Source organism: Lissotriton vulgaris, chromosome 12 (genome assembly GCF_964263255.1).
Source record: "Lissotriton vulgaris chromosome 12, aLisVul1.2, whole genome shotgun sequence".
NCBI lineage: Eukaryota > Metazoa > Chordata > Amphibia > Caudata > Salamandridae > Lissotriton > Lissotriton vulgaris.
Genome location: NC_141700.1, coordinates 149169302 through 149186912, shown reverse-complemented (window position 1 = coordinate 149186912; position 17611 = coordinate 149169302). Strand labels below are relative to the sequence as shown.

General features: G+C 43.5%; 1 protein-coding gene across 1 annotated transcript in view; it reads right to left on the bottom strand.

Annotated features, from left to right (window-relative positions):
• The window catches only part of RORC (RAR related orphan receptor C), a 158381-nt gene that overhangs the window by 22420 nt on the left and 118350 nt on the right, over positions 1 to 17611 (bottom strand). The window contains exons 8-9 of the mRNA XM_086945523.1: positions 5912 to 6022; positions 3557 to 3666 (exon numbers count right to left, since the gene is read on the bottom strand). Coding sequence (XP_086801649.1) covers positions 3557 to 3666; positions 5912 to 6022 — 221 coding nt within the window. The remainder of the gene's footprint in view (positions 1 to 3556; positions 3667 to 5911; positions 6023 to 17611) is intronic.

Here is a 17611-nt window from a genome sequence, read left to right as displayed (position 1 = left end):
TTTCTATCCGTTGTAGATAAGGGGCTTATTATACGCAAGATGCCAACATGCTTAGCTATGCACACTTCACAAATGTATGACTTAAAAGCATCCCAGAGAACAGCCTGTGTGCAGATTGTACCCGAGTTCAAGGTGGGATACTCAACAATTGAAATGTGGATTTCACTGTGGAATACTGGATCGTGCAGGGCATCACAATGAAATCTCCAGGATCGGGCATTGATCTGATAAGGTACGCAGTAGAGGTTTTACCTTGGTGGCCTGGAGTGTGGCATTGGCAGAAAGAAGCCAGTAGTTCAGCCACGCTCAAATATCATGGGAGGTGGAGTAGAAGGTATAACCAGGAATGGAGGGATGTCGAGTGGGCCAGGTGTCATGGAGGGCATATGCATCCACGATATGGCGGAGCCCTCCCCGCACGTGGGGTTTACTACTCAGCTGAGTGCTTGTGGAGTCGATGGTAGGATGCAGTACAATGTTAAAGTCCCTACCTAAAACTGCAAGATTTGCCTCAGCGCATCCCATATGAGCATAGAGAGCTTGGAAAAATTCAGGGGTATCAGTTTTAGGGCATATATGTTAATCAATAGCGTACGTTTGTGAGCAAGGATGCCAGATAGTATCAGGTATCGCCCATCAGGGTCTGTATGACTAGTGTGCAATGAAAAGGGGACACTTATGTGAATGAGAATGCAGATCCCCCCGGCAATATGAACTGTAACATTAAAAGTAGAGGCGCATGCTCCAGGCAGTCACTTACGGCAGGGAGGCTCGAGGTGGGAAATGAGTTTCTTGAAGAAAAGCTATTTTCGCTCGGTGGAGGGACAGATACGAGAGGACTTACTTGCCCTTACGGGGATTGTTAATGCCACAAATAATCCATGTAAGGAAGGGAATGTCTATCACCCTCGAAGGGCCTTAGGGGCAGGCAGTGGCCAATGAGTCAGAGCGTTCTGAGATGCTGCATCTGGAAGGGGAGGATCTTGAGGCATATTGTTTGCAAAATTCAACCACCAATCTTGTGTAGTGAGTTCTTGGTATCACTGAATCTTGGCTGGCCTCTTGAACCATGACGGTGAAATCTGGATAGAGGGAGATAGAACAGCCCTGGTAGTGTAGGGGCTCATGTTTGCGTCTAGGCGGAGGGTAGTGTCCCTATCCCTGTAGCTGAGGAGGCACGATATGATCAGGTGTGGGGATGCTCCTGCAAAGGTGAAAATATTTTATTGCTATCAAAGAGTTATGTAAGTAGCCGCTCAACAAATGCATAAGGGAATCCCATAGTCGCAGTTTCTTCTATACCAGAGATGTTGATATTGCTCCTGCGGGACCTTGCCTCCATGTCCTCATCTTGGATGGCTACTGACTTCAGAGTACGTTCCAGTTTTTTCAAGACGTTTCAATGTGGTGGTAGCACCATCCTCCAACCCCGAAATTTGTTCTTCCGTGCTGTCGATTCTGACATTCTGGTGATCCAAGCGCTCCCCCATACGATCAATGCAATTTGGGAGTGTGTTAATGCAGGCATCTATAGAATTAAACCCAGCCCTAAGCTCCACCATGATTGCATCTCCACTGGACTCACGATTCGAGGTTCGTCTGTGTCTAAGTGGGAGCCCTGGCGTCTCGCTGGTTTGGTTTGCTCAAAGAGCAGTTTGCGCTGACAGGGGTCAGAGCGGCCCAGGCAAGAAGGGACGAGGATAGGGCACCATGCAGACTGGGGAGCAAGGGGTTGTATAAAGGACATGATGGAGAGATTCGAGGCCCCGCAGTGGCCAGCAAGGAGAGAAGCACTTGCCACATGGGCACTAGAAATAGGGGGAGGGCCTGGGAATTCACTGCTCGGGAATCCTTCTGTCAACATGCAGCTGTGACAGGAGGCCAAAGTTGCAGCACTGAGTGCTACGTGGTGAACGTCAGCAGGCCGGGCTCTGCAAGGATGAGGCAGGCAGGTCAAGGCCGTGTGGCAGCAGGAGACAGCAACAATCCCCACAGGGCATCCCACTCACCGGCCAACATGGCCACGAAGCAGGGGGTCCTGGAGCCAGGGGGCCGCAGCGACGGCTCGCCAGTCACCGAGCGGTAAGTGGGAGCAATGGCAGGTCAGCAAGTGAGGAGGGTAGCTTCCAGCCCCAACTCTGGCATGTTCCTCTGATATGCAACTGACATTCGAGGACAGTTGCGATGACCAACTGGCATGGGTGCAAATTCAGGACGGTCAGTGTAAAAATTCAGGACAAAGGGTCGAAATTCAGGACAAAGATTTGGGACAAAACGTACGTTTTACAGAGATATCAGAGGAGGTCGCACAATAGTATATAAGTAAATAGACAACCAAAGTAAGTACAAGTCCAAATAAGTTGATATAAGGTTGAGACAATTGTGCACTTCACAGTTTTTCAGTATGCACGCAGCTTTGCAAAGCGACATCAGGCCCTTTCTGCAATCAAGATTTGTGCAGGAGAAGGCACTCCACATGCTGTCACTATAATGGGGCCCGTTGTCATTCTATCTGTGATAAACGTCTGCAGTCTCTGAATAACAATGGGCCAGTCCACAGTCTTTGGGAGGTCCAGGATGGGCTGCTGCAGGCAGCCTTGGTCTACAGATTAAAAGATAAGTGTGAGAGGCCTGAGTATAAACTTTTAAACTCATGGGGCCTTCTACAGGGGAACAACATACCTTCCTGAAATTCCCCTATTTGATTTTAGTATGATGTCTGTAAGGCGTCAGTTATTTTGGGACCCCAAATTATGGACGCCTTACAGACATCATACTAAAAGAACGGACGATCTGTGAAATTTACGGACGGTTGGTCACCCTAAGGATGGCCCGCGGCACCAGCAGGACTGGGTAGTCCCTGCCTCAGGTCATCCCCGGCTCCTGTCACCATGTGGCTTTATGGGCTATGCCAGACGGCGCAGCCTGCCCAGCTCCACAGAAATATTGGAAAGGGGCTCCAGGCACAGAAAAGCTGCAGTCAGCATCTCGCTGATATCAGGAGGGTCATCAACAGGGCCGGACTGACCATAGCAGGCACTGGGCATTTCCCCGGTGGTCCGCCAGGGTTGGGGGCTGGTTTTTGGCCCCTTGGGGCCGATTTTGTTACAGGGCTGTTTTTGCAGCATAGCTGCACTATCGGCAGCTGTAACGAAATCCTCAGAAACCGGCCCTGGTAAACTGCTCAGCCGCACCCCCAAACTCCTGGGGGGCTGGCCAAGCACTTTGCCAGGGACGGTTTTGGTTCCCAGTCCGGCCCTGGTCATCAAGCAGCGAGGGAGGGAATAGAAGCAGTTATGTTCGGAAATTCTGGGCAGATGTGGCCACAACTGCCGGAACTTCACAAGAGTGAGCATATCTTCATTGCTGCCACGTCCCCAATTTGGCTGTATTGTTTTTGGACTAGTTTCGATTTTGGTCACATTATACACGTTTAGGTAGCTTTTTTTCTCCAAAATCAGATATTCGAGTATGGTTATAAGTCACTTTTGTACAGCATATCAGCGCTATGGTGCAACTTTTTATTGGAATAACATTGTTTTGTAGACCTACTGACCTTCACTAAGATCCCTTCTCTATGGCTCTTCCTCATTAGATTCTTCAAGGCTAGTTCCAAGTTTTTCTGCAGCTGTTCGACCTTATCCTTTTCTTGCAGCCATGGTAGACCTGGTTGAGCCGCGAAAGAGAAAACAAATGAGAACAGCAGGCAGCCTATGAAAATTAGGAAAAAGGGGACTAATGGAAAGAACAGTTGAAATGAGATTGAAAATGAGGGAATAAAAATAGATGCATCAAAGATGAAGGTGTAATGCAGACAGACAAGGACATATGGGAACAAAATAAGGAGTAGGAAGGCACTATAGCAGGACTAGAATTGAGGGGTCAATTGCGGGAAGATAAGGATTAAACACAAAGAGGAAGAGTAGACCAAAAACAAAAAAAAATCTGCATCTGAGAGAGTGAAGACACAAATGGGCGATAGAATAGGGTGGTGAGCATTGAGAAGGTAAAAGAAGCAGGACTTCCTGAAGCATTTTCATCCTGCAAGATTTTAGTACTGCTCTGCTTCCAGACACCATTACCCCGCACCTTAATACTCACAAACAGTCTTCTGAAATCTTCCAAGGAATTTGGTGCCTATGACATGGGAGGAACTCCTCACCTGAGCCTTTCTAAACATGTTTTTGTTATTTTCAACTCTAGGTATGATCTAAAATGTGCTTTAATAACTTACTGGTAGTTTTCTGTTTATGTATTCTCTTCTTACATTTTTGCACAGTATGGTCGTTGCTGAGCAAATTATTTGTTATATCTGGACAGATATACGAATTCACTGATGTTTTCTGTAATAACTTCGGAAGTTTCTTAGTTCAGATTTGATTTTTGTTAATTTTGACGACGGGGATCAAAATGACATTATTATGTTTACCTAATAACTTTTTGTGTTTTAAAAGTTGTTATGCGACAGCCTGTATGTTTTTAGGTACCCAATATCCTCCTACATAGTGGATTCTACAGGCCACAGGAAAGCAAGGTGATTTCACAGGGAAGTCTCAAGTGGTGGCTGCAAAACTATACTATCACCTCCTACTGTGACACCATTTCCCTTCATCATTAACCCATAGAACTTATGCTTACCGTGATTGGCTGCAGGAAGATCAGCCATGACAGCTGACACATGCAGAAGAAGTCATCACTGACTGCTTTGGCTCAACTTCATATAGCAACACTTTTCCTTTCAGTCTTACACTGCCTATAGCATTTTGAGTTTACTCTAAAATTATACTTGTATTCACGCCTTGCATCTCCTTACAGCTCTTTTTACTTTACCATCTTGGCTTTCTCCTCTTTCATTAGTGATCTCACTACTTTTTTGTCTCCCTACCTGTTTCTCCAGCCTTTGCTCTTACTTCCCTCTATTCTGTTCCACCTCAACACCCTTGGATTTCTTTCCTCTTCCTCTATGTCAGGAGGTCAGGTCATCACTTGTCTCGATGTTGCTAAATATTTTTTAGTCCAGATGCACACCGCACTGATACCATGTGGTTAAGTATGCTTTATAACAATGCAAAAATAAAATAGCCCAGGGCAGATTTACAATGAAAGTGACTCAGTGGATTCCCCAAGCCCTTTGGCTGCACCGCACTGTATCACTTTCAAAGCACAGGCATGCAAAATATTTACAACAATATGTCGCATCTCTGTGCTTCCCCCTGCGTTGGCACGCAAACTGCAGCCATTTGCCGGCACAGGCACCCTTGCACCATGGTGCAAGGATGCCTGCGTCGAGGTGAGATTGTTTTTGTGCAGGAAGGGTCGCCTTCCTGGACAAAAACAATCACTACAGGCATTTTCCTCTTTCTATGCATGCTGTAGAATGCAGCACGCATTGAAAGAGGAAAAAAACGAGGAGAAATGAAAAATTTCTCCTTGCTGCGCCTCCCTACGCCTCCCCTACATTCACACGCATTTCCAGATTTACGATTCCTCATAAATCTGGAAATGTGTCTAGTTCCATGGGTGTTGCGTGGGAACACCCACAGCAACACCCATGGAACGCCCCTTCCACGCAAAGTGCTGCGCGTAAAAGGGCCATATTACAAGGACAGGAAAAGTCACGCAGGGTGGCTTTTCCTGTCCTTGTAAATATGGAGCAGTAAATTGCGTGACCAGTACATCCCAAAAAGAGACGTACTGGTGACGCAAGGGGCTTATAAATCTGCCCCCTGTCTTTACCATCACCACCATTGAAGGGGTTACCCAGAGTACCCATTTTCAACTGTATAAAGAATGTCCTGAGATGACAGCAGATTGTCTTTATTGGCAGCTCCGATGGCTAGCTACTATTCCCCTTCACTAGCCTTCATTGAACCACTTTTGGAAACCAACATGTTTAAGCAGCCATCCTTACTGGAGTCAACGAGCACCAGTGCAGAGAAGAGGGCGAGTTCCGGCTCCAGCAGTCCCAGAGTGCACATGTTTTGCGAGAAGGCGAAGAAGGCGTTGATTAGATCACCACACCCTGCATAAAGAAAATACATCAAATGGGTCTGGATTCACTTATACGTGTGCACCAAATAAACGGTTATGATGCCGTTTCATCTTATATACAACAAGGAAATGAAAAACAGCAATTTGAAAAATAATAATTTTATAATATTTTTTTTAAACATAAAAACTGTTACTACAGTATTATTCTGAACAATAATACAATTTCTGTGGCCTCAAAGGCATCCTGCGACAGAATAAAACATGATAGTTGTTATTAAAATATGTATAGGAAATAAAAAAAAAGCTGGTGAGAGGCCATTTCATTCATCAATACACTAAATATGAATTAAATACCCTGTATCTGGTAATTATGTCCAGTGGCGTAGCTAGACCTGCGGCCGCCCGTTGCGGCCCCTGCGTTTGCCACCCCTTGGTGGCCGTTTCTAAGGGGGTGGGGGTGATTCCTGTTGCGGCCACCCCGTGACAGCTGCAGGTAAGTAAGGGGATAGGGAAAGGCGGCTGCCCCCAAAACTCATGCCGCCTGGTGCAGATCGCCCCCGCCCCCTTGCTATGCCAGTGATTATGTCCCGCAAATGCCCGGTTCCTTTGGTGCATTTTAGCCTAAAGATCATCCTATCCAGAGATCATTAGGTGAATCTTGTGCTTTTTCCCATAAATAGCTTTTTTCCCTTTTGGGTTATTCTGTGGTTTAGCTTTTAAGTGTCTTTTCTTTTTTCTTGATATCTATGAAATGAACACCTGTTAATCTTTTAGGTGGATTATATAAACATTTTCCCATCTGAATCTTTCTTTCGGAAAAATCTCAACATGGGGCTTTTAGATAGGTTGTCCCTGTGTCTGCTTCGTTTCAGTTGCTTCTGACATGGGACTCTCCTTTCAGGAGTAGCTATGCGCTTTATGAATTACTTTATTATTATTATTTCAAAAAGAGAGAAAGGGCATTTGGTTTAGAATGGGCACCCTGTCTGTAAAACTGGTGTATTTCCGAAAAAAGCTCACAATCCTTTCTTCCTAAAGCTGTCAAAGAAAGATGCCATTCTAGGCTGATATCATTATCATTAACAATCAGAGGGGGGAGAGAGAGAAATCAGAATGGATTCATTCTCCCTGGGCATATTTAAATAAACAGTTAGAATCCACTCCTTGAGATTAAGGGTGTCTCCTCCACAGTGGGGAACACCTTTATGTTTTTAGGTCCCCTCACACACCAACAGGCCCCTTGGTGTCATGCTTCATCATCGGGGTCACTCATCGTACCCCTCTACGGCGTACGGCGTGCTGCGACCTACGGAGACGTGGGAGCACTTGTTAGACTATGTGTGGTGTTGGTGAGGGGGTATTTTGAATAAATGTGAGTGTATTGTGGGTTTTGGGAAAAAGTGATAGTTAAAAAGAACCTGGCTCGTGGGGTGACTAAAAATTATTTAATAAGCCCCCGGGCTGGTGCTGTTAAAAATTAGGGTGGGAGGTCACTACACTGACAATGTGCGTTACCTCCTTTTTGTGTGCGTCGACATGTTTCGGTGCCAGAAGCACCTTCTTCAGGACGGGGTGCACAAATCCCCACCTTACTCACGTTTCTCTAACTAATACCAGAATTTTCTAATAAAAGTGAGGAAAAATTACAGTGCAGGTAAAAGTAATGTACCTAGCAAAATAAGACGTTGTCTATTGATCAACTGTTTTGGAGTTGTAGATAAACCTCATGAGCCAAAACGTCAGGATCTGGTGTGCTAACTAGCACGATTTCTACGAGGAAATACCTCCCGATCAATCCCTACGTGGCTCAGCCACGTAGGGATTGATCGGGGATTTGTGCACCCCGTCCTGAAGAAGGTGCTTCTGGCACCGAAACATGTCGACGCACACAAAAAGGAGGTAACGCACATTGTCAGCGTAGTGACCTCCCACCCTAATTTTTAACAGCACCAGCCCGGGGGCTTATTAAATAATTTTTAGTCACCCCACGAGCCAGGTTCTTTTTAACTATCACTATTTCCCAAACCCCACAATACACTCACATTTATTCAAAATACCCCCTCACCAACACCACACATAGTCTAACAAGTGCTCCCACGTCTCCGTAGGTCGCAGCACGCCGTACCCCGTAGAGGGGTACGTTGACCCCGATGATGAAGCATGACACCAAGGGGCCTGTTGGTGTGTGAGGGGACCTAAAAACATAAAGGTGTTCCCCACTGTGGAGGAAATACCCTTAATCTCAAGGACTGATATCATTATCAGCCAGATTCAAACCAGTCTTGCTCCTCTGGGAACAGTCCAGCCCAAACTGAATGGTGAGGTGCTGTGTTAGGGCATTCTTGAAGTACATTATTCACTGTTGAGGATCAGGTTAATGTCAAGAAGACCTTGTCCTTACAGACTATAGGTCAGATCTAGTCATCTGACTACAAACTGTAGTCCCTCCAGGACACATTCTGGTGACTACTGAAAGGAATGCAAAATACCTAGTAGCAGCTGTTATGCGGGAGTAGTGGTGGGCGGAATGGATGGACGATGGATGACGGGGAGGTAGGAGAGTCGGAGAGGAAACGATAACAAACATAAAAAATTAAATAAAATAAACGTACCTTCCGCCTGCCGCTCTTCTCTGTTGCCTCTCCTTGCTGCAGCACAGGGTCCCAGTTTCCCTTGTGGCCAATCCTAAATGCTGCTTTCATGTTAGAAAGCAGTGTTGGAATTGGCCTGAGCGATGGGAATTTGCGCTCCCAGGGAGACGCAGCTGGGTTGGAGACAGCTCAGTGCGCATGTGTGTTTGGTCGGCCTGAGACGGCAACCCTAACACATATGCACACTGACAGCAGTGATGCCCACTACTCCCTCTCCTGACTGCCCAATCGCCCGACCCCCAGGACACAGAACGCACAAGTTGAAAAAGAAAACAATAAGAACTTATTTTATTATTGTTATATTTTTCAACTTTTGAGGGTGGCAGTGGGGCAGTGCTCCTCTGTCGTAGCAGCGGAGCCGCCACTGAAAATATCATAGACCACCAAAGTGAATCATTCGATACCAATAGGTCCAACAAGCAGAAAATTCCCTTTAATATGTTTAATTCCCAGACACTAAGTTTCTGTTGTAAGAGACTCTTTTGTTCCTGACTTGACTGAGCCTCCTAAGGTGACTGATACAACTTTACCCAATATTTCTGCTAAATAAATAGTTCATTTGCTAAGTTAGCATAAAATTCAGCATAGATTTTGAAGTTTGCTTTTCATTCAGGACTCTATAACTTTTAAAACTCTGGGAACCACACTGCATATAAGAGCAAACATTTTGGTTGCCAGGCCAACAAAATTAGTTCAAAATCTACTCTTTTCCAGACTGTCCACAAACGCAAGCTTCAAAATATAAAGGTCTCTCTAAAAACAGCTTCTTCTAAGAGACCATTCTCCCAGTGAATCTGTCTTTGTGTCTGCAGCAAAAAGAAACATGTGCCTCTCACTGCATGTACATAATCAAAACTATAGACTCAGAATTTACACAAACCAAACAAACTGTTGAAGAGCTCAAACCAAATGTGTTGTGTCCAGATACAGGCACCCGGTTTACTGTACCTAAACAAGCATACACAAATCATTTTTTTGCAAACATTTATACTACGAGAATTTAAATTTTTTGAAGACACAAGCTTACTTTGCAGAGGTAAAGCTACATAAGTAGGTTCATTAAGGAACATTCTGAACTCAGATTTTCAGTGTGTTTTCACTAAGATATCCTGCATTCTTTCCTGAGGCAGTAATGCAGACTCAGGCTCAGACTAATGCAGATTCTCAGGCAGGACAAGCTGCCCTCAGAAGTCGTTCTATTATGTCATGTATTCTGTACCCCTCCCCCCACCTGCTGCATGTATTCTGCCTGTCATAATAACTGAATAGTCCAGGCCACACATGGGGACCCAAATTTGACTGTCATTTTAAAAAGAAAAATATTTACTTTCATATAGTTCACCATAGAGTATAGGTGAACATTCCAAACCTTTCACAAGCTTTTGTTTCAAAGGAAAAGAAATTAAGGACAGAATTAGCCAATAGTCTGAAAGTAATACATGCAGGTAATTCATCTTGCACTGTGCCTTTAAAAACCTCAGAGTAACCACCATGTTCCATCATGCCCCACAGGTTACAGTTAGGTCCATTAATGTTTCCTGGCTACCGGAAACAGGATCCTGGGGCACTGAGTTCTGCCTTTTGTGGCAAATATTCAGAGAAAAGATTTATTACAACTTGTTTCAGGGTTTCAGTCGGCACCCTTTTAGGACTAGAGTAATTAAACATCTTTTTTCTGTCTAAAAGTGATGATTTTTGGTCAGAATGCCTTCACTTTTTGTGCAGTGGCCATCCTGTGGGAAGAAGATGTCAAACAGATCCACACGTTCTGTATCCATTGCCTTCCAGAACATCACTGTCCTAATCCATGCAGACACCGTAAAATAAACTCTCCAGAAGAACATTGAGAGAGAGGGAGAAAAAATCAGACTGCATGGACTACAAAAAAAACAGCAAGAAAAACAACAGCAGAGGACTTTCTGGTTCCTGAAGAAGTCATAGTAAAGGTCATTGTACCACCAGAGGGCTTTCCACCCACTCCAAGGACTCCCCTAGAGGCAGATCAATGGAGAGAAGGCATCAAGGAGAGGGATATCAGTCCTGATCAAGGTCAAGGAGTATGACGTCGAGGACCATGATGTCTAGGAACCTGCCTACCTGTTTCCATCAACAGGTACGCCATCGAAGTCGGCGTTGAGGCACCATCCAACATCACACAGTGTTTGAAGTCAAGGCATGTGTCGACGTAGAGAGCCTCTCCATCGACAACAGCACCAAAGTCGACATCAAAGACACCACTGTCAACGACAAGGCAACTTCCATCAATGTTAAGACTCCCTCAGTCAATGCTGAGGACACCACCAAAGTTGACACTGAATCAGCCACAGTCTACGTCAAAGACATGGTCACCTGCAGCAAAGCATCTTCCATTGGTGTCAAGTCCTCCTCCGTTGATGTCGAATACTTCACTGTTGCATCAGTAGTGGTCAAGACGAATCTCAGTGGCATCAGAGTCTAGATCTTCATCAATCCACCTGTCACCAAGATGGTTGCAAAGCTTAAGTAAGTGCAGAAGTGGTACTACTGGCTTGTATTAATCCAGTACATATTCGTCATCAAGGAACACGCCATTGAAAGTCTGTTCTAGCTTGGTGTCTTCCGGCCAGTCTCATCTCCAAGACTGTTAATAAAAGCTACTTTTGCTCCGTCTCCAATCAGACAGATATCCCCTCCAAGTAGACTGAGATCACCAAGGAGGAGGCATTAAACTCACTCTAGATCTACAACTAGATCTAAAAGTCCATCTCCTGAAAGATCTGCCTCTTCTCATTGAAGATGATCAGGTAGATCAGCAACTTCTCAGTCTCACCATAGGAGATATTCACCTAATGGGGCTAATTCCCCGGCGCTGGGGGGAGGGGGGCGCGCACAGCGCCACGGTGCTCATGATGAGCTGAGCTAGTCACGCGGTACGGTGGCACTGTGCTGATGAAGAGCTGAGCACGTCATGACCACACCCAATTTTTAGAACGCTTAGCACCGCGGGGGAATTAGTCCCACGTGTGAGCGCCGCACGTGTCATGACGAGCTCAGGTCGTCATCAGCACGGGTCACCGTGCCTGAGCACGCAAGGAGTTAAGTACTTCACGGTCTTCTGTAAGAGTATACTCTCCAACACTGATGGAGACTCCTGTAGCTACAGTCTGTCCAGTAGGCAACCTCTCCACCTTTAATGATGTATTAGTGAGAGGGGCAGTGAAACTGAACATCACAATGCCCACCACGACTACTTCAACTTCAGGCATCTTTGCAACTTTACACGGCAAAACCTCTTCTAGACCTCAATTGCCTTTGGTCCCAGGTCTTTTAGAGCCTCAAATGCAGGTATTCTTGATGCCTGAATTGATTAGGTCTCTTCCTTCTTGACTTCTAAAGACGTACAGACCCCCGGATCAAGATCCTCTTATATTAAGGCAAAATCCTAGGCCAGATTAAGTGATTGTAGCCGCTGCTAAAGAATCACATAAAATTGCTCCTACTTCTACTGCCCCATCAAACAAAGAGCAAAAGGATGGACTCCTTGGGCAGAAATGTGCTGAGCATCTGCAACAATTATGAAGGTGGCAAGTGTGACAGCTCTCTTGAGAAGATATGATTGTTCCCTGTAGGACTCTTTACATATAGATAGACAAGACCCTTCATGAAAAAATGCTAGTCACAAAGCAAATCATTGTGGCAGCAGCAGATTCGTCTCACTTGGCAGCGCTTGGGTACTGCCATGCCTTCTCCAAAAGATGCACCTCTTGGTTGAGAAAGATCAGGCCAAAATCTTAAGCACAACAGAGGATTGCTAATTTACCATTCTCAGGCTCAACATTATTTGACTCACTTGCAGATGACAAAATGTCACGAATGAAGTCCGAAATAGACATTTTAAAAGCAGTTGGCCTGGAGAAAAGAAAAGTGTTCAGAAGATGATAGAAGCTTTATGACAGGCATTATTTTCCTCAGGAGGTTCAAACCTCTCAATGGTTGCACCAACACTAGCAGCAACCAAGGCAACTGTACCACCAGACAAAATTTTCTAGCGGGAAAGGAGGTTTTCACCAACCACAAACAGCTTCTGCAGGAAAACCTCCAGCAAAACAATGATTTACTGTTTCTCTTTCCTACTCTAGTTGGAGGAAATATAAGCAAATATGTCTAACAGTGCCACAAAATAACCAAAGAGAAATTGTTTTTGAAAATTGAGCAAAATGGATATTCTCTACATTTCAGTTCCCCTCCTTCTTCAGTACCACCAACCAAACTAACTGACTTTCAGACAGATCTGTTGCAGAAAGAGGTCAACCAATTGATGCTGAACAATGCAGTAGAGGAGGTTTAACACTGTCAAAAAGGATTAGGAGTTTACTCATGGTACTTTCGGGTTCGGAAGATTGGACCCAATCAAGAATTCAGACCCATACTAGACTTGAGAACTCTAAACAAATCTAAAAAAAAAGAAAAGTTCAGGATGCTGGCTTTAAAGCAAATATACCTTCAGCTACAACAAGGAGATTGGATGTGTCCTATTATAGACCTACAAGATCCCTCTTTCCACATATCGACAGTACAAAACATCGAAAACTTCTATTGTTTGTGGTAGGCTCCAAACATCTTCCATCCACAGTTCTTCCATATTGGCTAAAGTCAGCACCCAGGACGTTTTTTAATGCATGGCTGTCGTAGCAACACATCTAAGAAAGCAAACTGTTTTTGTCAATTGCTATCTAGATGACTGTTCATGGCCTTCATGGACCAACTTGATTTAAAGATTAATGCCAACAAATCCCATACCATGGTAGTAGGCCTCCACTGCAGAAAGGGAAAAAAGATGATTTTTAAATGCAAGGAGGAGGTGGTTTCGAGGGTGGCCATTTTTCCTTACCTAGGAGTACTATTTGATGAGAGAGGCTCATGGAGATCACAGGTCAGAGCGAGAAGTCTAGCCGTTGCAAGATCAACTGCTTCACTTATGGGGTTTTCTAAAAGGCTGGGGGCCAGGCCGATGCAGGCAATGCTAAAGATCTATAACATATTGTTCCCCTTTATTGGGTTACATAAAAGATGACACCATCCAGAAGGTAGAAAATAGGTTTTTACGATCGCTGCTGTCGGTCCCTCAGTCTACCCCTACCTTTTCGACACATGTGGAGCTGGGGTTGGATTTTGTTTCCGACAGGTTACGGCTAGCCCCAATAATCTTCTGGCTAAGGACCTGGTTGAACAGCGAATTATCCCTTAACCACTCTATCATGGCTGATGTCATGTCCTTAGATCATTCCAATAGGGTGCCCTGGCTGGAGTACATAAAAAGATTCCTAGTTGAGATGGGTCGCCCGGAACTTTTTTACTCACCCTCTTGCATTAGGAGGGAGGACATTGGCATGATTAAAAAACACTACATGGAGGGGGCCAGACTGGCACGAGAGGAAAGGGAATTGATGAAGCCAACTGTCAGATCTCATTATTTGCTTCTACTCTCCCCCTCAATTGAACCATATCTTGCCATTGTCACTAAACCATTTCATAGGTTCTTGTTGACTAAGTTCCGTTTTAATTTAATCCACTTCCAGTTGGGTAGCTTCCCTGAATGGGCGAAACCGGAGGCAGCCCCATTTTGTAAATGCGACAATAGATCTCTACAAAATACAATGCACTTTACTATGTTCTGCAGGTTTTTTACTGTGGAAAGGGCTAAATTTTTGCTACCTATTTTAAGAAAGGAAGGCTTTACCCAAGTAAGGCCTGCTGTAATTTACCTTCAGCTCCTAGGTAGCACTTATGTTATATATAGTGTTGCTAGTTTCCTGATAGCTGCAATAAGAACGAAATCACGTTTAACAAGAACATGAATTTATTATCATTTGAACTGTTTACATTCCTTGAAATGAAATCTTTATAATCAATTGTACCTTTTATAATTCCTGATGCTAATTTGTTTTAACTATGTGTTATCCTGCATTTGGAATGTATGTACATTGAATGTTATACCGTTTATGATTTTAACAATCGAATAAAGTGTACTTGATTGACTGACTGTTTAATAAACAGTCCATCCTCAGAAACAATTGTAAAGCATTTCCAGATATTTTTGAAAGTGTTCTCATGACTAGGTCTCCAATTCAATGTAAACAATGTAAACAAATCAATATTACAGCCAAACTAAAAGATACACTATCTCGGTGCTATTCTGGATACCCAAGCTGAAGAAGTGTATGCTTCAGAAGAGAGACTGTCTTCTATCCGCCTGAAATGTCTCCCTCTGTTAAGATCTCATCATCCTTCAACCTGACAAATATCACCCCTACCTGGTTCAGTGGCATCTTGTAATTACAAAAGAAAAAAGAACCAGCGGACGGCATGCGCTTAATGACTTCTGTCACTACAACTAACGTTGCAAGACAGACGGGTACCTTGTGTTTAAATATTTATTTTCCATTCTCGGGTCGTTTTGAAAAATACAGCTTAGAGCTGCGTGGTCCTGATGAGAACTCTAAACCAATCCAGAGTTCGAAAAGCGTAGACCATTTGTTCTCCAGCTATAAAATTCTTTTTTTTTTTAAAACAGATTCCAATTTCATTTGAATTTGTTAATCCATGTATTTTTACATTATGTACTATGGCTGGTGTTTCAAACAATAACAAAAAAGTTTTGTTTAGTAAATTGTAATTTATGGGATGTGTGAGTGTGTTGAATGTTGAATGAAAGAAAAAGGAGAGTATGAAGTGAGTATGTAAATTTAGAGTGTAGAATATTAGAATTTTGTATGAAAAAGATTTTGTTACGAGGTACAATTTGAATACTGTGATGGTACTTGAAGAAAGAAGTTTAATTTTGTCATGTGAAAAAAATAAAAGATTAATTCTAGGCAGAAAAAGAAGCCTAAAGGTACATATTGTTGTATTTTCAATATGGTGTCTCACAAATGAGTGTATAAGTGATGTAGCGGTATTGGCAGTTGTTTAGTTGTGTTATCTTGTAATTACAACAGGACTCTTTCCAGGTGTTAAAAATACAGAAGCAGATTCCCTCAGCTGTATTATTCAAGGCAATCACGACTGTGCTCTAAACGACTAAGTACTGGAGTATATTTTTAAAGAATGGGGCTATCCCCAGATATACCGGTTTGCAGACATAGAGAGCAAATAATTGCAAGACGGCGCCTCCAGATTTACCAAACTCGGTCAAAGAGGAATGCCTTGTTGATAGTCTGGTGAAGGACATTTTTATATGCTTTTCTACCAATCTCTCTTACTCTGGAAATTATGATCAAGCTGTACAAATCCAAAATCAGAATGATACTAATAGCGCCGTAATGGCCTTATCAATAGTGGTTCTGCTGGCAGGATCTCCTTTACAAGTTGGGAGGTCAGATTCTCCATCCCAATCTAACATTGCAGTGATTGACTGCTTGGCTCCTGAATACTTGCAACATGCCAGTCTAAAACTAACACAAGACTGTATGGACATTTTGAGAGAGACGAAGCACCCTGAAACAAGAAACTCCTCTGCTTCGAAATGGAAGAGATTTCGTATTTGGTGCATTCAAAACAATTCTGATCCATTTAATTGTCATGTTGAAGTGGTGTTACCTTACCTGCTTCACCTAGCAAAGTCTAATTTAAATAACTTCACTGTTAAAGTACACCATGCAGCCATAACCACCTATAGAAAACCCCCCTCACAAACTTCATTTTTTTAAATTCCTGTTGTTAAGGATTTCTTAGAGGGTATCAAGAAAGTTTTCCCTCTAGTTAGAACTCCCTCTACCCCATGGGAGCCTAACATCTAAATTAATAGGGCCTCCTTTTGAACCTATTCACATGGGCTCTCTACAACTCCTTAAATGGAAAACAGCTTTCTTAGCCGCAATTACTTCAGCACTCAGAATAAACATATTCCAAGCCCTGTGTGCAAAATGAACCATATACAGTTTTTCCCACAAATAGAGTTGAAGTGAGTACTCATACTAGTTTTCTCCATAAAGTAGGCTCTGATGTCCATATTAATCAAACAATTTCTTTACCCACTTGTTTTCCGTAACCTTCAATTCAGAGAGAGAAATCTCTCCAGTCCCTTGATGTATCCAGGGTGTTGAAATTCTATTTGGACAAAACTAGAGGCATAAGAAAGTCAGATAGACATTTCATAAATTATGGACTGGTAAGGTCCGGTTTGACCTCTACAAAACAATCAATATCAACATGGATAGTTTCTTGTACTGGTTTTGCATATCAAATGGCAAATAATCTCTTACCTGGTAGGCCAAAAGCCCAGTGTATGTGAGGATAAAGATGCAACTATATCCCTTCTTTGGAATGTCCCCATTGCAGATATTTAAAAAGGTGCAACCTGGTGGTCTGTCTATACTTTCTCTAGACATTATTGTCTAGATTCAGATCCCTGGGAAGATACTTGAGGAGGGCAGGCATCGTTTAGGAATCTTTGGGTAATTATTGGATGGTCTCTATTATTGTCCACTCTCAAAGGGATGGGCTTGCTATTCTATGCATTGCTTACGACTATTGATGAGGATCCCCAGGAAGAGAAGGAACATCTGTTTACCTGTAATCCTAGTTCTCTTTCAGGGGTATCCTCATCAAAGTAATAAGCAGCCCTACTGCCTCCCCGGACAAGATGTACTACAGTACTCGTTACATTCTACCCAGGTTCCTATATTGTCCAGTAAAAAACGGCCTGACTTAACACTCACCTGTGGGGCATGACGAGATACTGAGGGTACTGTGAGGTCCTTAAAGGCACAGTGCCAGTTCATTAGCTGAATGTATTTTGCAGCCTATTGGTTAATTATGTCCTTCATTTCTTTTCATTTTAAAGAAAGCTTGTGAAAGGACTGGTTGTTTTCGCCAATACTCTGTGGTGACTTATACAAAAGTAAATGTTTTTCTTTTTTTAAATGAAAATAAAATGTGGACTTCTTAGCCTGTTTATAAGATGCAATTGTTGTGAGTATAAATATATT